At 40.7% G+C, this 22,830-nt stretch overlaps 1 protein-coding gene across 1 annotated transcript; it reads right to left on the bottom strand.

The window, feature by feature from the left end:
- Positions 1-7,793: 7,793 nt before the first annotated feature.
- On the bottom strand, positions 7,794-22,626 carry LOC139544600 (gamma-secretase subunit Aph-1b). Its single transcript, XM_071351927.1, has 7 exons — positions 22,077-22,626; positions 21,521-21,691; positions 19,116-19,189; positions 17,754-17,876; positions 14,664-14,791; positions 12,554-12,677; positions 7,794-11,600 (listed from the first exon to the last, which is right to left on the bottom strand). Exons 1-7 carry the CDS (start codon positions 22,187-22,189, stop codon positions 11,569-11,571), a joined length of 765 nt encoding a protein of 254 aa, XP_071208028.1. The 5' UTR covers positions 22,190-22,626; the 3' UTR covers positions 7,794-11,568.
- Between the last annotated feature and the right edge of the window lie 204 nt (positions 22,627-22,830).

Below are 22,830 nucleotides of genomic sequence, written 5' to 3'. Positions count from 1 at the left end.
AGTAGACCTATGCCATTCACCTGGATATCGCTTACAATAGGAGATATTACAAAATATGCATTATTCTGAAGTAAAGTTTTTATCCCACTAGGTATAGCTTTAATAACATTCCTTGCTTGAAACCTCAAAGTTGTATCTTTCCATAGATTCTCACCGTGTAAATAGATTCCCACTAATACTAGCTAATTGGCTGACAAGGACAATGTTTTTCGAGAACCAGTTACGGTAAAATATCATCTTGTTTCTATGAAATATGAAATTTGTTCCACATAAAACATTTATGAGGTGAAAATTTGTATTTAAACAGCAAAGCCCAGCACATTAAAGCCTGCATGTGAAAATCCGCCAATTTCACAGGAAGTTCCTATGCACTTCTCAGTAGTTGGTATTCAGATTTACCGTTACGGACCTTACAGGCATAGTTTCCTTGCCTGCGCTGAATAAATGTAATTCAACCACTGAAAAGCCTCCCACTTGCTGGCCAACAGATTTTCTCAAGGAGTTTTCATTCAATAGGGTTTTCAGTACATTTATCTGAAGCCATCCCTTTAAATATGGTGTACCTTTTAGTTAGTATTTTGTTGACAGACCCAATTTAATATATAGAGAGAACAGGTTGAGAATATTAGGGATCAATGAAAGCAAGCCATCTAAATATATGCATATTACTCTCGGTTTCAGCACCAACTGGTAGATGTAAAAATACTCTGATCTTGTAGATTATTTAGGGTTAGGAAAGTACTTCTGAATCATAAAAAACTGGTTTGGAGAGGGTTTACACACGAAAGAAAACGGTGGTTTGATTCCTTTTGAAAATTGCCACATTCAGTTCTTTAATTCATGGTAATGTTGGAAGATAAGTGTACATATAATTATAGTAGGGAGAATAGTGTACAATAGTAGGTTATACCCTCGTCTATTGCCTACACTAACCATGGAACTGTGTGATGACACAGCCATGTATAGGCTATACCCTCGTCTATTGCCTGCACTAACCATGGAACTGTGTGACGTCACAGCCATGTATAGGCTATACCCTCGTCTATTGCCTGCACTAACCATGGAACTGTGTGACGTCACAGCCAAGTATAGGCTATACTCTCGTCTGATGGTCGATACTGATAGTGGCTAGAATTTAACACGATAGAAACAGGAGACAGAGAAAGTCGGGGTAGCCTATAATTAAGACATTTGACAGTGCCCATCCCTGCAAGTTAAAAGGCCATACAGTTAAAATTCTGCATAATGGCACAGCATTTCATAAACTTTAGCGTGGGAAAGTTGATACAGTTGAAGGCGGAAGTTTACATACACCTCAGCCAAATACATTTAATCTCAGTTTTTCACAATTTCTGACATTTAATCCTAGTAAAAATTCCCTGTCTTAGGTCAGTTAGGATCACCACTTTGTTTTAAGAATGTGAAATGTCAGAATAATAGTAGAGAGAATGATTTATTTCAGCTTCTATTTCTTTCATCACATTCCCAGTGGGCCAGACATTTACATACTCAATTAGTATTTGGTAGCATTGCCTTTAAATTGTTTAACTTGGGTCAAATGTTTCGGGTAGCCTTCCACAAGCTTCCCACAATACGTTGGGTGAATTCTGGCCCATTCCTGACAGAGCTGGTGTAACTGAGTCAGGTTGGTAGACCTGCCTACATACTTGCCTACATGCTTTTTCAGTTCTGCCCACACATTTTCTATAGGATTGAGGTCAGGGCTTTATGTTGGCCTCTCCAATACCTTGACTTTGTTGTCCTTAAGCCATTTTGCCACAACTTTGGAAGTATGCTTGGGGTCATTGTCCATTTGGAAGACCCATTTGCAACCAAGCTTTAACTTCCTGACTGATGTCTTGATGTGTTGCTTCAATATATCCACATCATTTTCCTGCCTCATGATGCCATCTATTTTGTGAAGTGCATCAGTCCCTCCTGCAGGAAAGCACCCCCACAACATGATGCTACCCAAGAAGACTCGAGGCTGTAATCGCTGTCAAAGGTGCTTCAACAAAGTACTGAGTAAATGGTCTGAATACTTATGTAAATGTGATATTTCAAATTAACTAAAATGTATAAAAACCTGTTTTTGCTTTGTCAATATGGGGTATTATTATTAGCACATCTATCACTCCAGTGTTAATCTGCTAAATTGTAATTACTTCGCTACTATGGCCTCTTTATTGCCTTACCTCCTCACGCCATTAGCACACACTGTATATAGACACAGTTTTTCCCCCTATTGTGTTATTTACTGTATGCTTGTTTATTCCATGTGTAACTCTGTGTTGTTGTTTGTGTCGCACTGCTTTGCTTTATCTTGGCCAGGTCGCAGTTGTAAATGAGAACTTGTTCTCAACAAGCCTATCTGGTTTAATAAGGATGAAATAAAATAAAAAATGTTATGTAGTGGTCTTTGCAGCAATTCGACCATGAACGGCTGATTCACACAGTCTCCTCTGAACAGTTGATGTTGAAATGTGTCTGTTACTTGAACTCTAATGAACATGTCCTCTGCACCAGAGGTAACTCTGGGTCTTCCTTTCCTGTGGCGGTCCTTATGAGAGTCAGTTTCATCATAGCGCTTGATGGTTTTTGCGATTGCACTTGAAGAAACTTTCAAAGTTCTTGAAATTTTTGGCATTGACTGAGCTTTTGGTCTTAAAGTATTGATGGACAGTAATTTCTCCTTGCTTATTTGAGCTGTTCTTGCCATAATATGGACTTTTACCAAATAGGGCTGTCTTCTGTATAACAACCCTACCTTGACACAACACAAATGATTGGCTCAAATGCACTAAGGAAAGGAATTCCACAAATGAACTGTTAATTAACAAGGCACACTTTTTAATTGAAATGCATTCCAGGTGACTACCTCATGAAGCTGTCATCAAGGCAAAGGGTGGCTACTTTGAGGAATCTGAAATATATTTGGATTTAACACTTTTTTGGTTACTACATGATTCCATAGGTGTTATTTCATAGTTTTGATGTCTTCACTATTATTCTACAATGTAGAAAATAGTACAAATAAAGAAAAACCCTTGAATGACTAAGTGTGTCCAAACTTTTGACTGGTACTCTATACTTGGATCTATAGTGTCAGTGTTTGTTGCTGGTATGTCATGCCTAAGTTTGCTAGCCAATGAAAGAATCATTAAAGTGGTTGGCAATATCAGTGGGTTTTGGGATGAATGAGCCATCTGATTCAATGAATGATGGAGCTGAGTTTGCCTTTTTCTCCCAAAATTAATTTAAAGTGATCCAAAGCTTTTTACTATCATTCTTTATGTCATTTATCTTTGTTTCATAGTGTAGTTTCTTCTTCTTTTTGTTCCGTTTAGTCACATGATTTCTCAATTTGCAGTACGTTTGCCAAACGGTTGTGCAGACAGATTTATTTGCCATTCCTTTTGCCTCATCCCTCTCAACCATATCATTTTTTAATTCCTCATCAATCCACAGGGATTTAACAGTTTTTACAGTCGTTTTCTTAATGGGTTTGTGCTTATTAGTAACTGGAATAAGCAATTTCATAAATGTGTCAAGTGCAGCGTCTGGTTGCTCCTCATTACACACCACAGACCAGCAAATATTCTTTACATCAACAACATAGGAATCAATACAAAACTTATTGTATGACCTCTTATATACTATATTAGGCCCAGCCTTTGGAACTGTGCTTTTCCTAGATATGGCTATTGTGATCACTTCATCTGATGGATTTGGATACTGCTTTAAAGCAAATTTCTGCAGCATTAGTAAAGATATTAGTCAACCTACCAGGGTAGTTACAAATGGCACAGGAATGAAATCATCAACATGTTTTGATCACAACCTGAACCAGGTTGCAGGAACTAGTTACAGTTTGAAGCTTTCTCTTGAGTGGGCAGCCTGATGAAAGTCAGTCAATATTTAAATCACCCGGAAAATATACCTCTCTGTTGATATCACATACATTATCAAGTATTTCACACATTATCCAGATACTGTTAGCACTTGGTGGTCTATAGCAGCTTCCCACCAGAATGGGCTTTAGGTGAGGCAGATGAACCTGTAGCCATATTACTTCAACAGTTTTAACATGAGATGCTTTACAGGAATGTGGTTCTGAATATAAACAGCAACACCTCCACCTTTGGCATTTCTGTATTTTCGGTAGATGTTATAACCATGTATTGTTTCCACTGTATCATCAAAGGTATTATCTAAGTGAATTTCAGAGATAGTCAGAATATGAATGTAATCTGTAACTAGGAAATTGTTGATTTCATGAACCTTGTTTCTTAAGCTACATATGTTAACATGGGCTATTTTTAGCACTTTTCTGGGATGCTTGATTCTTTTCATTGCTTTACTGGGAAGCTTAGCAGAAGTAGAAATGCTAATGTTATTTCTGTTAGTGCAGGGTGAGCTGCACACAGTGAACTTCCTACTAGGGTATACGGCCTCAGCGCTAATAGTATAACTCTGGTTCATAGGCACATGATTACTGTATACAATAGCTGTGGGATCAGCAGAGGCATTCAGGGCAGTAAGAGGGACATACATTAGGTTACTTACATTGTGTCTTCCAATGCAACTGGGATAATGTACATTTGCTGAAGCTTTATGACAACTCAGTGACACAATGGTAGGGATTAACTGAGCTGGGCTTCGATCATTGATAAGTCATTGTCTCAACGCAGCCTTAGAATGCTGTGAAAGGATCCAGGAGCCCAAATGATTTGGGTGGATCTCATCCTCCTTATAAAACAAGCTTTGTTTCCAGAAGGTATCAGAATTGTCAATAAATGTTACACCCACAGAGCTGCAATAGTCTCCTAGACAGTTATGGAGGGCTAAAAGTCTGCTGAACCATTCAATGCCACAGTTTGTTGGTGTCAAGTAGTGAACCAATTCGTTCTTTAAAATCCATCTTCAACTGTTCTGAGCTGCCCTTGACAATGTCATTGAATCCCACATGAACTATAATAGACTCAACATCCTGATGCTGGTTTAAAATGTTTGGGAGCAGCTTATTGATGTCCTGTACTCGTGCTCCTGGGTAGCACAATGTTTTTGCGCCAGGAACTGAGACATTTCTTACCATTGAACTGCCCAATACAACGGCCGGAGAAGGGAATGGACAAATCCGCCCATTCCTACCCCTCACACAATTCGTTGACCCTTTCACAGGCCCACGAAAAGCAGGATAGCGTACACCCACTGCTCCCGGCGATAGGTCCAGACCTCCCACAACAGGCTGTGCCCTGTCAGAGCCAGAGAGAGGGAAAGGAGGCGAACTCGATGACGAAGCCGCTGCTGGAGTCAGCGTAGTTGGAGACAGCGTAGACAATCCCAGAGATGAAGGCCCAGGTAAATCAGGCACCAGCGCAGCGAAGCTATTCCTTATGTCAATCTCCCAACCTCTCGCAGTCACTTCCATCCGCTTCGCAGCATGCCGCTGCTTTCCATTTCCACAACTTGTGAAATGGGACCAGCGCTGATTGGAAAAGTCTTCTTGCTGTTCTCTGTCTACTCCACTACAAGATGGGAGGAAGAGAAGCAGATGGAGACGACTTCCTTGGCAGACAAGTTCCAGGTAGAACAGGCCATTCCAATAGGGACAGATGACAAGGCAGGGAAACAGCCATCGGAGTTGAGAATGAGAAAGTTCTAATTGTCATTTATATTTACAATTCCCTTATTCAAATGGATGACTCATTTACCTAGCTCTTATCAGTAGCTCTCATCAAGTTGTAAATTACAGTGTATGGATAATAGTGTTATTTCCATGGGAAACAATTAAGTAGATGCTTTTTCCACTTGGAACTGTTAGGTTCGCTAGACCTTATCCATGGTTTCCTCGCGCATAAAGGTGGTGGAATTATGAGGGAATGAAGTCATGGTCAGAATAAGGCATATCTGTAGACACACCTCCACTTTCATTTATTGGACCTCCACTCAAAATGAATAGCGGGTGAATAGCATTCTATTCTCATGTTTAAGTTCAAGGCTGGGGCCTCCGGAGTGGCGCAGTGGTCTAAGGCACTGCATCACAGAGCTACTAGGGAACCTGTGCTACTAGAGAACCTGGTTAGAGTCCAGGCTCTGTCGCAACTGGGAGACCCATGGGGCGATGCTCAATTGGCCCAGCATCGTCCGGGTTAGGTGAGGGCTTGGCCGGCAGGGATGTTCTTGTCCCATCGTGAACTAGTGACTCCTGTGGTGGGCCAGGTGTAATGCATACTGACACGGTCACCAGGTGCACATTGGTGCGGCTGGCTACTGGGTTAACTTCTTATGGCTGCATCCCGCTACCGGGATCGATATGACAACAGTAAGTGCAGGGCGCCAAATTCAAACAACAGAAATCTCATAATTAAAATTCCTTAACATACAGTGGGGCAAAAAAGTATTTAGTCAGCCACCAATTGTGCAAGTTCTCCAACTTAAAAAGATGAGAGAGGCCTGTAATTTTCATCATAGGTACACTTCAACTATGACAGACAAAATGAGGAAAAAAAATCCAGAAAATCACATTGTAGGATTTTTTATGAATTTATTTGCAAATTATGGTGGAAAATAAGTATTTGGTCACCTACAAACAAGCAAGATTTCTGGCTCTCACAGATGTGTAACTTCTTCTTTAAGAGGCTCCTCTGTCCTCCACTCGTTACCTGTATTAATGGCACCTGTTTGAACTTGTTATCAGTATAAAAGACACCTGTCCACAACCTCAAACAGTCACACTCCAAACTCCACTATGGCCAAGACCAAAGAGCTGTCAAAGGACACCAGAAACAATTATGTTCAATTAGCTACTTTGGTTAGCGCTTTTGGTAAACAATTCCAAAGTCACAAAGCGCGTCCACTATAACGTGACGAAATGTCCAAAAGTTCCGTAACGGTCAGTAGAAACATGTCAAACGATGTACTGAATCAATCTTTAGAATGTTGTTAACATACAACTTGAATAACGTTCCAACCAGAGAATTAGATTGACTTCAGAAGAGCGGTGGAACGGAGGTCCTCCTCATGTGAAAGCATGGTCAGCTCGTGGCAGACCTGACTAATTCCTGTCTCCTTCGGGCCCCCTTCACATTAGAGTCATCAGACAAAGTTCTATTGACTGTTGACATCTAGTGGAAGCCGTAGGACGTGAAAACTCATCAACATCTCGCTGTAATTTCAATGAGAGCTTGGTTGAAAATCTGCCACCTCAGAAAGAATTCAAACAGGAAGTGGAACTTCTCAGGTTTTTGCCTGCCATATGAGTTCTGTTATACTCACAGACATAATTCAAACAGTTTTAGAAACTTCAGAGTGTTTTCTATCCAATACGAATAATAATATGCATATATTAGCAGCTGGGACTGAGGAGCAGGCAGTTTACTATGGGCACCTCTGTGCACCTTTCATCCAAGCTACTCAATACTGCCCCTGCAGCCATAAGAAGTTAAGGAAGCAGTGCGGCTTGGCTGGGTTGTTTCAGAGGACGCACAGCTCTCGACCTTCGCCTCTCCCGAGTCCGTACAGGAGTTGCAACGATGGGACAAGACTAACTACCAGGAGTAGGTTGAACCTTGGTCTGCCTGTCCAGGTTAGGGGTAGGCAGTCATTAAGAATTTGTTCTTAACTGACTTGCCTGGGTAAATAAAAATGTAAAAAGTCTGGAAAACCAGCCCATACTTAAGCTACAGTATTAGTTTACTATTATGTGGAATGGAGTCCTGTCAATGATATGCACAACACAAAGCTCAGATAATACATCTTAATTTAAAAAAGAAAAGCATGATCTGTCAGAATTTATTCCCATTTGGCAGATTTATTGATACATTCTTTACACCATTATAGGATCATAATAGTTAATTGATCAAAATCCCTATAAGCATCAATGATGAGAAATTCACATGCAAAGATGGCTAGGTGGCTTAGGTAATCAAATAGGAAGTAGTATAATCAGAGTTAAATACAGATGTTTGGAAATTGAGTCAACTCAGACAATACAATAAGACAAGACATTCTCCCTCATTCTTCGGAGGTAGATTCCCAGTTTTTTTTCTGCCTTACCAACATGTTATCAGCACAAAACAACGACAGCGAATGTGCTGGAATTCCAACAACATGAAATAAGGGACATTCGGTGCAATCCATTTCCTGACAATCCACTTGGTGTGACTTGCCAATTGTTGGGGACCCACTGTCCACTAACACTCCTACACAGAGGTGAGTAGGACCACCACATACAACACAAATAAAACACATTCATTGGAAAGATTGTGGCGGCATATGCCACGTGTCAGGGATTTTAAAAACCATTGTAGATATGCACAATCTTAGGAGTGCTGGATCGCCCTTCACTACCCCAGTAGTGCGTCAGTGGGATTTGTCCACAATGTGAGTGCTGGTGTGTGTGTGTGGTCACTTCAGTGTGACTTCACAACGAGGTAGCGCTGCCATCTCTCAGCGTAGTCAGGAACACGGTTCTTGATTTACACCAGGTCCCAAACGTCACCCTATTCCCTTTATAGTGCACTACTTATGACCAGGGCCCATAAGGATCTAGTCATAAGTAGTGCACTACATAGGAACAGGGTGATGTTTGGGACACACACTGTATTGCAGGCGTGTTTGAGCTGGTGCCTGGCGGTTGGCAATGGTTTCTGGCTGAACAATGGCTCACCAACCAAACTACGCAAGAAAAGAAAAAGACCTTGGCACCTCTCCATTGCTTGACTGATAAACCCTGGAACAGAGCAAGTCTACCAAACCATTAATATTTTGCCCCCCCCCCCCCAGTACTAAGACAGCACCTGCCAATCACACTTACAACACAACATGGGTATGTATGCAGAAAGCAAGCCATCAAAAATAAAAAAATCATAATGAAATCAATGGAGGATCTGCATTGACGTGGCTGTATATGTCAGAAAGCCCTGCCGTCCATCAATAGTTATTGAAATGATATATTAGAAAACCCTGTCAACCATCAACAGTAAATAAACTGCGAAGACTTTTATGTATTGGGGTGAGCTGAGCCCATCTCAACTCTTTCATTAGGAAAGCTGGTGAAATGATGGGTTTAATGGAGTAACTGGCCAATGGGGATCCTAACTAACTCGAGCCATTCAAAATGGGAACATCGAGACTAATTCCCTTTCACACTAAACCGATCATAGTGGCTGGAACCGTGCTTGAAAGGCCAGTCAGTGCGAAAAGAAAATACCAGAGCTGGCCAGCACGATAGAGTGGAAAGGCTATTTTTAAGCAAAAAGGCACGAGGGGGGGGGGTGTGTGTGTGTGGTATATAGCCAATATACCACGGCTAAGGGCTGTTCTTAGGCACGGCGCAAAGCAGAGCCCATGTACCACAAACCCCCGAGGTGCTTTATTGCTATTATAAACTGGTAACCAAAGTAATTAGAGGAGTAAAAATACATGTTTTGTAATACCCGTGGCTGTTAGCCAATCAGCATTCATGCCTCGAACCACCCAGTTTATAAAACACTGTATCCAACAAGCTGGCATCTTAACAGGTATCGTCCAAGACACTTGGCCAAGCAGCTTTTGTGGTGAAATACAAAAAAAGGTCAATTTACAAGGGTCAATCAAATCACAGGTTTTAGACAACGCAGCTTTTAAAAGGCAACGTTCCTGCTGTTCGCCGGAGATCGCATTCACGGTAAACGCTGCATGTCGGCTCAAATGGAAATTGCCTTTAAAAGCCCAAGGGCCTATATGGTGCTGATCTGGGATCAGGTCTTCCCTGTCCATTTAATCCTATTCATTATGATCCAAAAGACAAAACTGATCCTAGATCAGCAGAAGTCCTACTCTGAGACGCTTTGTGAGGACCCAGAGGTTTAAAAAAAAAGATACAAAACTCTATGGTATTGCTGCCGATGGTAGTAATAATAATTTTTACTCTATAATCACTCAGTTATAGAGTAAAAAAAGCCACCGTTTAGTGACTGACCAGTCATAATACTATTAGAAGACGGACATATTCATTAGCGCAAACCGTAGAAAAAACAAGTTTCTTATTGGTTCAGGTAGTCCCGCATCGTTTAGTGAATATGATTCAGTCATCTTTTTCACCTGTATTTGGTGGATCAAGGTCATTTGCCAAACGACAAGAACATGATCATTCTATTTGCATAAGAAAAACATTAAAATACCTTACATAATGTGTACCAGTGGGGGCTGCTGAGGGGAGGATGGCTCATTACGGCTGGAATGGAGCAAAATGGAATGGCATCAAACATTTAGTTTGATGTATTTGATAACATTCCACTGATTCCGCTTTAGCCATTACCACAAGCCCGTCCTCCCCAATTAAGGTGCCACCAACCTCCTGTGATGTGTACATGTGTCCTACACATGGCAGTGTCTGCCAGGGCAGATCATGCATAATATAGTGAAGTTGCATACCTTTGTATGTGTGTATAACAGGGTTTCCCCAAACTAGGGGATTTGAAAATGGGGGTCACGATCGCAAATTGGTGATTGGTTCATAGAACCGGGGTTAAGTCAGTTTTCTTCCAAGGTTCTTTTCTACACAGAAGATCAAACATTATTGGCTGATGATCTTCTGCATTTCCTAATACATTTCAGTCCATTCAAACCAAATGGTCTTCAGATTAAAACACAGTCAAAAATACTGCCAGACTGATTTGTAAGACTGTCATAGGCCAAATAAAAAAAGTTAACATTGTCCATTGATTACATCACAAAAAAAATGGTGGGTCGTGATTTAAAATGTAAAATAAAAAAATTGAAATGGGGTTGAGGGTACAAAAAAGTTAAGGAATCCCTGGTGAAGAATCTTCATTTGACCAGAACCAACAGTCTGTTGCATAGTCACTAACTCTACCTACCTGTACATATTACCTTGACTAACCGGTGCCCCCGTACATAGACTCTGTACCGGTACCCCCTGTATATAGCCTCGCTATTGTTATTTTTACTGCTGCTCTTTAATTATTTGTTACTTTAATTTCTTATTGTTTGTACTTTTAACGTATTTTTCTTAAAACTGCATTGTTGGTTATTATGGGCTTGTAAGTAAGCATTTCACTGTAAGGTCTACCTACACCTGTTGTATTCGGCACATGACAAATAACATTTGATTTGTGCTGCTCTGCCCTTCGCATTACATTAACAAATGATCATTCTTAAAAAAAACGAATAGAAATTAAGTAAACCAAAGATCAATAATTGACGCAAGGGAGTGGATTGATTAAAAGTCCACACAAAGCAAAATCTGTGAAGAAACAAAGAACGTAAAAAAAAACGTAAAGGTTGTTTCCTTGCATTGAAAAAAGCTTACACATGCCTAAGTGTGTGTAAACTAGTGTTATTCAAGCTATATACAGTATGAAGGATTTCCCTTGGTCAGCTCCATAGGTCAGTGAAGTGCTGATTTCTGGGCTCTGATTCAGCCCATCCATATTATGTGGAGATTGGTTGATGTGGAGACTGTGTAGTCTCTTGATTGGCGGCTTTGGTTTGTACACAGCACTGCAGCGATAGAAGCTCCTATTGCCCTTCGACCTCTGCGAGATCAACATGGAATGTGAATTATGACGACGTCTCCGTGTTACTTTTCCTACCTGCAAAACAGACAAAAATAACTTCAGTATGGTAGGGGGTCAAGAAGTACTTTCTAATTAAGATGACATTGACCTGATACAGTTATGCTGCTTAGGTAGTAAGTCACAAGCTTGGCATGTTTGATGACTGGCGGGTCACAGATGAACATGTGGTCTTAAAAGTAGTGCACCTGACTATAGAACCTGTGACCAACCACGACCAAACTGAACAGGGTTTGATTTGCTCCTGACCAGTTGAGAGGATCCACCACGCTTTGGTGCGTCGATGCTACTTTATAGCTCTACTTAATAAAAGGTTCACCTGCTGTGGACTTATATATTGTTCATATCCTGCACCAATCACCTATCTGTCAAATATTACCATGGTGATAGTGGACATTCAATTCAGTAGAAGGGCATTTTAATGACGTTATTTTGAGGTCGGAAGACCTCTTCTACAAAGGAGACCTGCATGTATTATGCAGGTATAAAAGCGGTGTCATCAGCCCCACTCTAATGGACCAATAGAGGTACATTCTAAATTACAAGAAGAGTGCCAGTCCACATGAACATAACCTTAATAATTTCATTGTTTATTTCAGCCAAGTGGCTCATTTATATTTGAATGAATCCTTATTTTGCAAAGGCAAGTTGACCAAGAACAATGACTTGGGGAGGAGCAGCAGCAGAGAGGAGATGGAACTAATCTGTTTAACTACATATCCTCTACCAATGCTCCACTGGAGTGACAATCAGCAAACAAAGTGGGCCTTTAGACCGATAACCACAGAGACGTGTTCATTAGGGAACACCGCTACAAAACATATTGCGAGCAAAAACGAGGGGTTTCTTAATAGACAACTAAAAGGTAGTCCCTCCCTGTTTCAGGAAGTTTTCTTCAGTTTAGTGCCTAATGAACAGGACCCAGGGATTAGTACAGCTGCTGTATCAGATAGGCTTGAGGAGGGTCTTACACGTCCAGAGAAGAGTGATGTTGTGCAGGGAGCCTCCGGAGGAGAAGAAGGCCCAGGCAGCCATCAGCAGCATGATGGCGTAGACCGGGAGAATGCTGCCCACGTAGAACGGATTCAACAGAGACTGGCACCGAGAAAGAGAGAGAGATACCATGAGAGACTGAAAACCAGATTCAAGAAAAATCAGGGCTGTGTTCACTTACGGCACCGCGTAGCGAAACGTTTTGCAATGGAAAATGAAAACCTGTTCGTAATTGAGAGTTCACTCGGTTTAAAAAACATTTACCCCCTACTGAACATGACAGATTATTAGCTCAACACCAAATGCATGTCTACTACGAGCAGAGACTTTAAACATATTCTGGGACATTATTCATAAAAGCAATACAAATCTACTGCTTTTCCCCCTTCATGAATGCAGATGCCACTCAGGATGATAAAACAGAGAATCATAAGTCACAACTTATTCAGAAGTTATTCATTAACCATTTTTCTCTGTCTGACAAAAAGTGTCCTAAGCTTGACATGAGAACAATTTTGATTGGAGCCCCAGACCACACTCATCACCTAGGTAGTAGTAGCATTAATATAATGATCTCTGTAACCCTTGGTAAACGAGAGCCTACGGTGCCTGCAGTAGAATCAGTGTAGGGTGAAGTTGCCCCTAGCGACGCTGATCTTCAGCATTCCCCCCCCCCCACTAATGGTTAAGGTTAGGATTGGGGGAGGGGAAGCGTATGCTAAAACTTCCCCCTGTATGAGTACAATCCCTTATAGAGGGAGAACAGAACATTCCTGTGCAGTGTCCTGGAAATATGTCCAGGCTCTGGTCAAGCCACCCCCCCCCCCCCCCCCCCTATTGCCCAACACAGTGTCTACGTTCCAAATGGCACTCTGTTCCCTACCTATATAGTATACTACTTTTCACCGGGGCCCCCTTGTAAAAAGTAGTGCACTATATAGGGAATAGGGTGTCATTTGGGACACACATAGTGTCTTCCATACATTCAAGAAACGCTACAAAATCATTGGCATGTATATAATGAATGACTATCTTTCTGTGACACTGTGGTCTGAATACAGGGCTGGGTTTTTTGTGAGACTGGAGGAGATTGTTCATCTACAACATGGTCCTCTAAAAATGGTGTGTCAATCTCTAGAAAAATGTATTGCCAGTCTCATTTATGCACAACTTTTCATATAAAATATGTAATACAAACAGAATTAGGATTCATGAGGAATCCATTCAACAAATTCTGAAATTAATAAGACAAACTTTAACTCATTCAGTCTTTAGCTGTATTTTTTGTCAAATTGCTTAAAAAAAAAAAAAAGACAATACAGTCAGGTATAGAGTTTTTAAACACAAGCTAACAACTCCCTCCTGTGACTGATTCATGCTAGTGCAACTCTCATGATGGCATGGGCGACAGACAGGTTGGTTGACAACGTCACGAATCTGAGCGGTCAGACAGCTAGCAATAATGACAAGCTGCCGCCATGTGGGGAATCGTAGGGGGCTCGTTTCAGCTCGTTGTATCTTGTTATTGATACCCATGTCTGGTTTTGATGCGTTTTGACTGATTTCATGTGAAATTCTAATATTGCTAAAATTAGCCAGCTAGCTAACCAACAACTGTAACAATGTATTTGAGAGAACAAGTGCAAATGTATTTATGTTTGGAGACAAAATATAGTTTACATGTTGTCAACAATCTAAGCCAACCGCTGCGCACGCAGCATTTTCTTTCGCTAAACAACCAACCCTGTGTGTGTGTCCGTGTGCGTGTGTGTGTCCCCGTATGTGTGTGTGTGTCCATATGTGTGTGTGTCCCCGTGTGCGTGTGGGTGTCCGTGTGTGTGTCCGTGTGTGCGTGTGGGTGTCCGTGTGTGCGTGTGGGTGTCCGTGTGTGCGTCCGGGTGTGCGTGTGGGTGTCCGTGTGTGCGTGTGGGTGTCCGTGTGTGCGTGTGGGTGTCCGTGTGTGCGTGTGGGTGTCCGTGTGTGCGTGTGGGTGTCCGTGTGTGCGTGTGGGTGTCCGTGTGTGCGTGTGGGTGTCCGTGTGGGTGTCCGTGTGTGCGTGTGGGTGTCCGTGTGTGTGTGTACACTCACCAGGCTGAAGACCATCAGGTGGAGACAGAGCACCACAGCGATCACCCACCATCTCTTCCTCTCACAGCCCTCAAAGAACACCACCCCCCAGAAGGTGTGGAGCAGCGTCAGCGCCAGGGTCATTAGGGCTACAGGGGGGGCAAAGGTCAAAGGGGTCATCAGTCACAGAAGTGTCACACTTAATTTGTTTTGTTGCTAGTACACAAGTGTGTACTCAAGTCCTTTTACATTTTTTTTCTCAAAAGTCCTGTGCTAAAGAAGTTAAGTGTGCAAAAGTTATTCTATACTTGTCTATTCATTACAAGCACACAATGACTGCAAAGATATACAAGGCTTGGGTGTAGACAGTATACAGCAAGTAGAGATGAGGAATTTCCACAGGAATATAAAGGCTGCCAGACAGACCAGTGATCGTAAAGACAGTGGCAAGTCAAATTAAAGAACTTAAGTACTTTTTCAAGCACTAATATTTATTTTCCAGGACCATCAATTTGTAATAGTTCCTATTATGCAATTGTTTCTAGTCACCACCAGATGGCAGTATCGCTACAACCTCATGAAAAAAAAAAGGTAACCCTGTAAGTTCTACTTAATAATACGTGTTTCACTACATACATGAGTAGTAAGTCAGTACTGATGGTGTAATTGGAGTAGTGATGAGCAGAGTTTTGGCTACCCAGACTATTTACATTGCTGCCCCCCCACCTACATGCTTCCTCAATTACCTCGACACCGGTGCCCTCGCACATTGACTCTGTACCAGTACCCCCTGTTTATAGCCTCGCTATTGTTATTTTACTGCTGCTCTTTACCTCTTACTTGTTTTATAGGTATTTTCTTAAAACTGCATTTTTGATTAATGGCATGTAAAGTAAGCATTTCATTGTAAGGTCTACACCTGTTGTATTCGGCGCATCTGACATAACATTTGATTTGCCTACTGGTAAAAACACCATTATTCACATTAATACACAATTACAGCTTAACGACTATTGTATTTTTACTGGGCATTCAGGATTTTACTACTTAATAGCTACGAAAAAACGTCTTGCGTCCGACTGGCAGCTTTAGTGGTGTCGCCGGTCGGGAGAAGGGCGGGTGGGCTGTGTGAGGAGAAGTGGATGTGAACGTCCACCAGAATGGCAGGAGCAAGGCTGCCGCTTGATTTAGCGCAATATCGAGGGCGCAGTGATGTAGCAGTAAAACAAAAAAAAAGTAGGTTAACTAGACTGAACAAAAATATAAAAAAACACAACATGTAAAGTGTTGGTCCCATGTTTCATGAGCTGAAAAATGATCCCAGAAACTTTCCATACGCACAAAAGGCAAGATTGAATCTACATTTGCATGGCATTTTAGCAATCAGTGCCTAATCAGTCAGTTCTGTACCTGCCTGGCTGAGTGGCAGTGTGAGTGGAATGAGCATGCTTGCCTGACAACCAGAGTTAAAAACACGTGAGGAAATAAAACTCAGTAGAAATGAATTCGTAAGACCAATACATGTAAAAAATATATATATTACCATATTTGATCATTTTCTGTTCTCCTCTCATTTTAATTAAAGTACCAACTTGAGAAAATGTCAGATTTTTTAATTATTCCAGTACTTTTTCAGAGTGCCATATTCAAGTACTTTAATATGGCTGGGGGCAGTATTGAGTAGCTTGGATGAATAAGGTGCCCAGAGTAAACTGCCTGCTACTCAGTCCCAGAAGCTAAGATATGCATATTATTAGTATATTTGGATAGAAAACACTCTGAAGTTTCTAAAACTGTTTGAATGATGTCTGTGAGTAAAACAGAACTCATATGGCAGGCAAAAACCTGAGAAAAAATACAACCAGGAAGTGGGAAATCTGAGGTTTGTAGGTTTTCAACTCTTTGCCTATTGAAGATAGTGGGATATTGGTCATATTGCACTTCCTACGGCTTCCACTAGATGTCAACAGTCTTTAGAACCTTGTTTGATGCTTCTACTGTGAAGTGGGGGCGAATGAGAGGGGATTGAGTCAGAGGTCTGGCAGAGTGCCATTAGCTGACCATGCGCGTTCACGTGAAAGTTAGCTTGCTTTCCATTGCATTTCTACAGACAAAGGAATTCTCCGGTTGGAACATTATTGAAGATTTATGATAAAAACATCCTAAAGATTGATTCTATACATCGTTTGACATGTTTCTACAGACTGTAACGGAACCTTTTGACTTTGTCTGCTCACGAGTCATGAATTTGGATTACTGGGCTAAACGCAGCGAACAAAAAGGAGGTATTTGGACATAAATTATGAACTTTATCGAACAAATCAAACATTTATGGAACTGGGATTCCTGGGACTGCATTATGATGAAGATCATCAAAGGTAAGTGAATATTTATAATGCTATTTATGACTTCTGTTGACGACACAACATGGCGGATATCTGTTTGGCTTGTTTTGGTCTCTGAGCGCTGTACTCAGATTATTGCATGGTGTGCTTTTTCGGTAAATCTTTTTAGAAATCTGAAACAGCGGTTGCATTAAGGAGAAGTTTATCTAAAGTTCCATGTATAACACTTGTATTTTCATCAACATTTATGATGAGTATTTCTGTAAATTGATGTGGCTCTCTGCAAATCAGCAGATGTTTTTGGAACTACTGAACATAACGCGCCAATGTATACTGAGATTTTTTTATATAAATATGAACTTTATCAAACAAAACATACATGTATTGTGTAACATGAAGTCCTATGAGTGTCATCTGATGAAGATCAAAGGTTAATGAATAATTTATCTTTATGCTTTTTGTGACTCCTCTCTTTGGCTGGAAAAATGGCTGTGTTTTTCTGTGACTAGGCACTCACCTAACATAATCGTTTGTGGTGCTTTCGCCGTAAAACCTATTTGAAATCGGACACTGTGGTGGCATTAACAAGAAGTGTATCTTTAAAATGGTGTAAAATACTTGTATGTTTGAGGAATTATAATTATGAGATTTCTGTTGTTTGAATTTGGCGCCCTGCACTTTCACTGGCTGTTGTCATATCGATCCCGTTAGCGGTATCTCATCCATATTAAGCACCTTGTGCAAACCCTGACAGACAGACACACACCTGAGGTGATGAAGTAGTACTGGGAGTCTCCAAACATGCCCACTGTCCCTGGGCCCAGAGAGTCAGAGAGAGTGTTGATCATGGAGAAGGCTCCGCTCATGATGCCAAAGCCCAGTCCAGCCACTGTAGAGACAGACAAACAGTCAACTGCTGGGCCAACATAGTCAACATCAGCACAGTCAACTGCTAGGCCTACATAGTCAACATCAGCACAGTCAACTGCTAGGCCTACATAGTCAACATCAGCACAGTCAACTGCTAGGCCAACATAGTCAACATCAGCACAGTCAACTGCTAGACCTACATAGTCAACATCAGCACAGTCAACTGCTAGACCTACATAGTCAACATCAGCACAGTCAACTGCTAGGCCAACAGTCAACATCAGCACAGTCAACTGCTAGGCCTGCATAGTCAACATCAGCACAGTCAACTGCTAGACCAACATAGTCAACATCAGCACAGTCAACTGCTAGACCTACATAGTCAACATCACAGTCAATGACTAGACATGCAGTATATAATAAACATTATTTGAGTATTGTCTGTGACATTTTGATCAAGTTGTCAATTTAGAGATTTTAGAGAGTTTCTTGTAGCATTAAATCTAGTTGGAAAAATAAATACATTCACAATGTTAATGACAAAAATAATTTAAATCATATCTAAAACCGACAATAATGTTCACTACAGTGAGCTTCCACTGACATTTCACCTCTGCGGTGTGTTATTTAGACAAGCAGGTCTCAAGAGTGTTTGCACATCAACAGAGAATTATGCAGTCTTGGGTACGTTTTATTGTGCTAACAACAGAAAGATCTGATTAGAGAAGACATTTGAAATCTTGCTCTGACTCACTTTATGCCTCAATGCCAAAGTACATGACCATAAATACTGGCCATTGCCATTTCCTTAGAAAGACTGCCCTAGAAGTAACCATATTAGCTGTCCAGATCAAAAGAACCATACAGATACACATGGGTGTATGAAATAACAAATACTTAATATTGAGGTTTAATGGGAGTTTAGTACGGTCATGAATCTTTACCTGGGTTCACCTGTCAACAATCACAGCGGTAGAGGGTAAGATTAGTTCAGTGTTGAGCACCAGCCAGCGGATTAGTCAAACTCATATCACCTAGCATTCCGCTGACAATGATAGGCTACATGCACTTCCAAAATCATACCCGATTGGCCCACAGTGGTAATACAAAATAAAGAGGAAGTGTTCTTAAAGCCAAGTAAGATGATAGCTGTCTGTCATGTGACTATATACACACACACACACTTAAATCAGTTAATTAAGTATTTAATTAGATAATTAATATGTTAAAGTAAATAAACGTAAAGATAATGGTATACCATAGGCCATTTCTCGGACTGAAAGGGCAGGGCCGTCTTCTTCACTGATGGCTGCCAGTCCTTCATTTGCCTTCCTGATGATACAGTGGAAAGAAGATGTTAATAGCAGTAACACAGTGGAAACTTTATCACAAAATATCAGTGTTTTTGTGTTCTGAAAAAAGTAACAATGTAGCCTAAAGACCACAAATACAACTTGTACTGATGAGTATTTACTTTGTAGTCAGATATGGCTAAGATGGATAAGTATGGCGCCGAGAGGGTGACCCGCCTTGAGCTCCGATAAAACATTGCAGATTTTCAAGCACAAGATTTTCACTGTATCCTGCAATCACACCTGCAACCCTGTACATGTGACTATTAAAAACACGGAGTCTGAGAATTCTCCGGTTAGAAGTCACACTAACAGGATTTATGACAACCCCATAACTTTGGACGCTGTAAAATGGCAAAGATGTTGACATGTATACTGCACCACAGCTTCCTCATCCCTGGTCATGCAAAGCGTAGGAAAACTAAAATAAGTGTTTCTTATTGGACAAATTCAGGTAAGTCCCTTACCTGTTGAGCCTGTTTGCTTCCTAGTGAATAGTCCCCTGGTTGTACATTAACTAGGGACATTGATACCTGGGCAGGCCTGTTAGGTCATTGTGAAGGGGGGAAATAATCTATACTGTTACACACGCAATTTTTTTTTTTTGGGGGGGGGGGTGATATATATCGATATTTGACTCCAAGTAGCTAACGCTGCTGTAGGTAGCATTAGTTAGCGCTAGTCAGTTGTACCGGCACCAAAATGTCAGTATTTTTCATCCTATAGCTTTGTTCTCCATCTTTTTAAATAACTAGCCAACATGTTTAACACCTTATTTCCATGACAGATCAAAACTAATTTGCTCACGCTCTTTCGTCTCTCTGCAGCAGACATATAGTGAGCAGCTGAATCAAGAAAAGACATAGGGACTTATTGTTGGAGCCAAAGCACAGAGAGAATCTGGGAGCATATTTTAATTCATGGGCAATAATGACAAAACACCAGGTAAAAAAACCTAGGTGTTATTTTGGATTCTGAACTCAATTTTGAATCACACATTAGGAATGTGAACAAAATTGCTTTTTAACCAACTGAGGAACATTGCCACGGTGCAGCAGTTTCTCTCTCAGACTGATACAGAGAGACTCATCCATTATTTTATTAAAAGCAGGCTTGACTACTGCAATGCTCTCCTGGCTGGTCTACCCAAGAAAGCCATTGGTCAACTGCAAAACGGGTACTGACCAAGACCAGACGACGAGCATACATTACACCGGTTTTAAAGGTCTTTGCACTGGCTGCCTCTGAGTTTTAGTTTTTAGAATACATCTTTAAGATTTTTTACGATTCCACAATTGTGCACCCCAATACATGTCAGACATGCTTTTAAGTTATGTACCCAGTAGATTCCTCAGGCAAAGGTATTTTAACTCTCCCAAAGCCTAGGACGAAGAGGCATGGAGAAGCAGCCTTTAGTTACTATGCCTCCAGCCTCTGGAACAGCCTGCCAGAGAACCTGAGGGGGGACAAAACTGTGGACATATTTAAAAGAGATGTGCTTTTTAGTCTTTCATTTTTTATTATTATTTTATTTTTCCCCTCTCTTACGTTTGTTGTGTTGTAAATATTTCAGGATTTATTTTCAATGTTATTTGTTTTTTTCCCTGTGAAAGCACATTATGTTGCATTCCATGTTTGAAATGTGCTGTATAAAGGAATCAAATGTTATTTGTCACATGCACCAAATACAACAGTGAAAAGCCCTTAACCAACAATGCAGTTAAGAAAAATAAGTGTTAAGAAAGTATTAACTAAAATAAACTGAAGTAGTGAGGCTGTATACAGGGGGTACCGGTTACAGAGTCAATGTGAAGTGGCACAGGTTAGTCAAGGTAAGTCGAGGTAATATGTACAGGTTGATTTGATGTGGTTTATAATGGATTTAATAGACTAGGACTCACATTCACACAGAGTAGGGTCTTGGGATCAGGTCCATCCTGTTTATGTAATCTTATTTACTATAATCTAAAAGGCAAAACTGATCCTAGATGTGCTTGTATGACTTCAGCAAGCAAGACACACAGAGAGAGACACACAGACAGAGAGTGAGAGACATGCCAAGAAAGAGACACACAGCAAGACAGACAAGACATAGAGCCCTCAAACTCAACTCTGGACCAGTTCCAGTCTTCATTGTTCCCCTCTAATCAGGGACTGATTTAGACCTGGCACACCAGGTGGGTGCAATTAATTATCAGGTAGAACATAAAACCAGCAGGCTCCACACCTCGTAGGGTAAGAGTTGAGTACCCCTGCCAGAGTGAGATAGCATGATAAAGACAGTAAGAGAATGAGATGTGTGTATGCTGACCTGAGCAGCCTGTAGTATGCGAAGCGGAACACCTCCTGCAGTATGACTGAGAAAATGCTGCCAAATATGAGCAGGTTTTTCTGCAGGGTCAGGTCCTGGGCATTGGTGGCCTTTGTGGCTATGAACCACACCAGAGAGGACAGCAGCAAGGACACCAGCCAGAAGAAGGCCCTGAAGAGAGAGAGAGAAACAGTTGTCATTGTTGATGCAATGAAACACACCAGTGAACATTTCACTATCTTACTAGTTTCCAAAAACGTATCATTGCAAATTTAACATACACTCTTTTGAAAAATGTATGTACTTATGGATGTAATTATAGTGTTAATAATTAGGGATACATTTAGGTGGCCATTTTTCATTGAGAAAATTACTACAGCAAAGGGACCTTGATATATTCACTACCCAATTTCGAAATTGCACCTTGTGCGTTCCACTACAACTTAAAACATTTTAAAAAAAAGTTAGGAACCACTGATCTAGGTCTATTATCATTTGTCAAACCAAATTTAAATAACAAATCCACAAGTTATCAACACTAATATAAATAGCTTACCCTGCAATTAGAATGATGACTCGCAATGGGTCTTTGGCGATAGTGAAAATAAATAGGGAAAACGCTGGCCCAAACGCAATGAACGCACACCCAAAAAACACTGCAGCAGTCATTGCAACTATCTGAACTTGTTCTTCTTGGCTCAGCAATCTAACGTTAGCGGATTAATAACGAGGTGAAATGATAATTATCATAAGATAAACGCACACTGGATTGCTAGCTATTTGAACCATAGAGCTAGTTAGTCTCTTGAAATTGAAAAAGCAAGTCTGTTTCAAAATAGCGGGCTAATTTTCTCTAGCTATAATTAACGTTAGCTATCAGTGCAGAAGATAAACTTCATACCGATATCCATTGCTATCTAGCAATACATTTACAATAATTTAATTATTTTCTTTAGCATAAATCTTTAAGTAGCTATATTTCCTTTCGTTCAGCGATTTTATTGATCGATATTTTAATATTTAGACCCCTCCATGCTCTCATTTCCTAGCTAAGCTTTTTGTTTGTCGAATTTTGTACTTCCGTGTTTGACAATTTGCAACCACGTGACCTTTTTGTCCAGTGCGCGCGTTGAATACGAAAAATATATATTTTTTATCTTCTTTTAACTGTTCTTCGACGAGGCATTGCAGAAGGGGCAGCAACAAGTTGAAATGGGAGTTCAACTTACATTTGAAATATGAAAATTTTCGAACACTAACTAAATCATAATAACAAAACACAATCAAAAAAATACATCAATACAATACAT

The sequence above is a fragment of the Salvelinus alpinus genome, chromosome 18 (assembly GCF_045679555.1).
Source record: "Salvelinus alpinus chromosome 18, SLU_Salpinus.1, whole genome shotgun sequence".
In the NCBI taxonomy this organism is placed as follows: domain Eukaryota; kingdom Metazoa; phylum Chordata; class Actinopteri; order Salmoniformes; family Salmonidae; genus Salvelinus; species Salvelinus alpinus.
The sequence above is the reverse complement of the archived record's forward strand: the minus strand, read 5'-3'. Positions and strand labels throughout refer to the sequence as shown.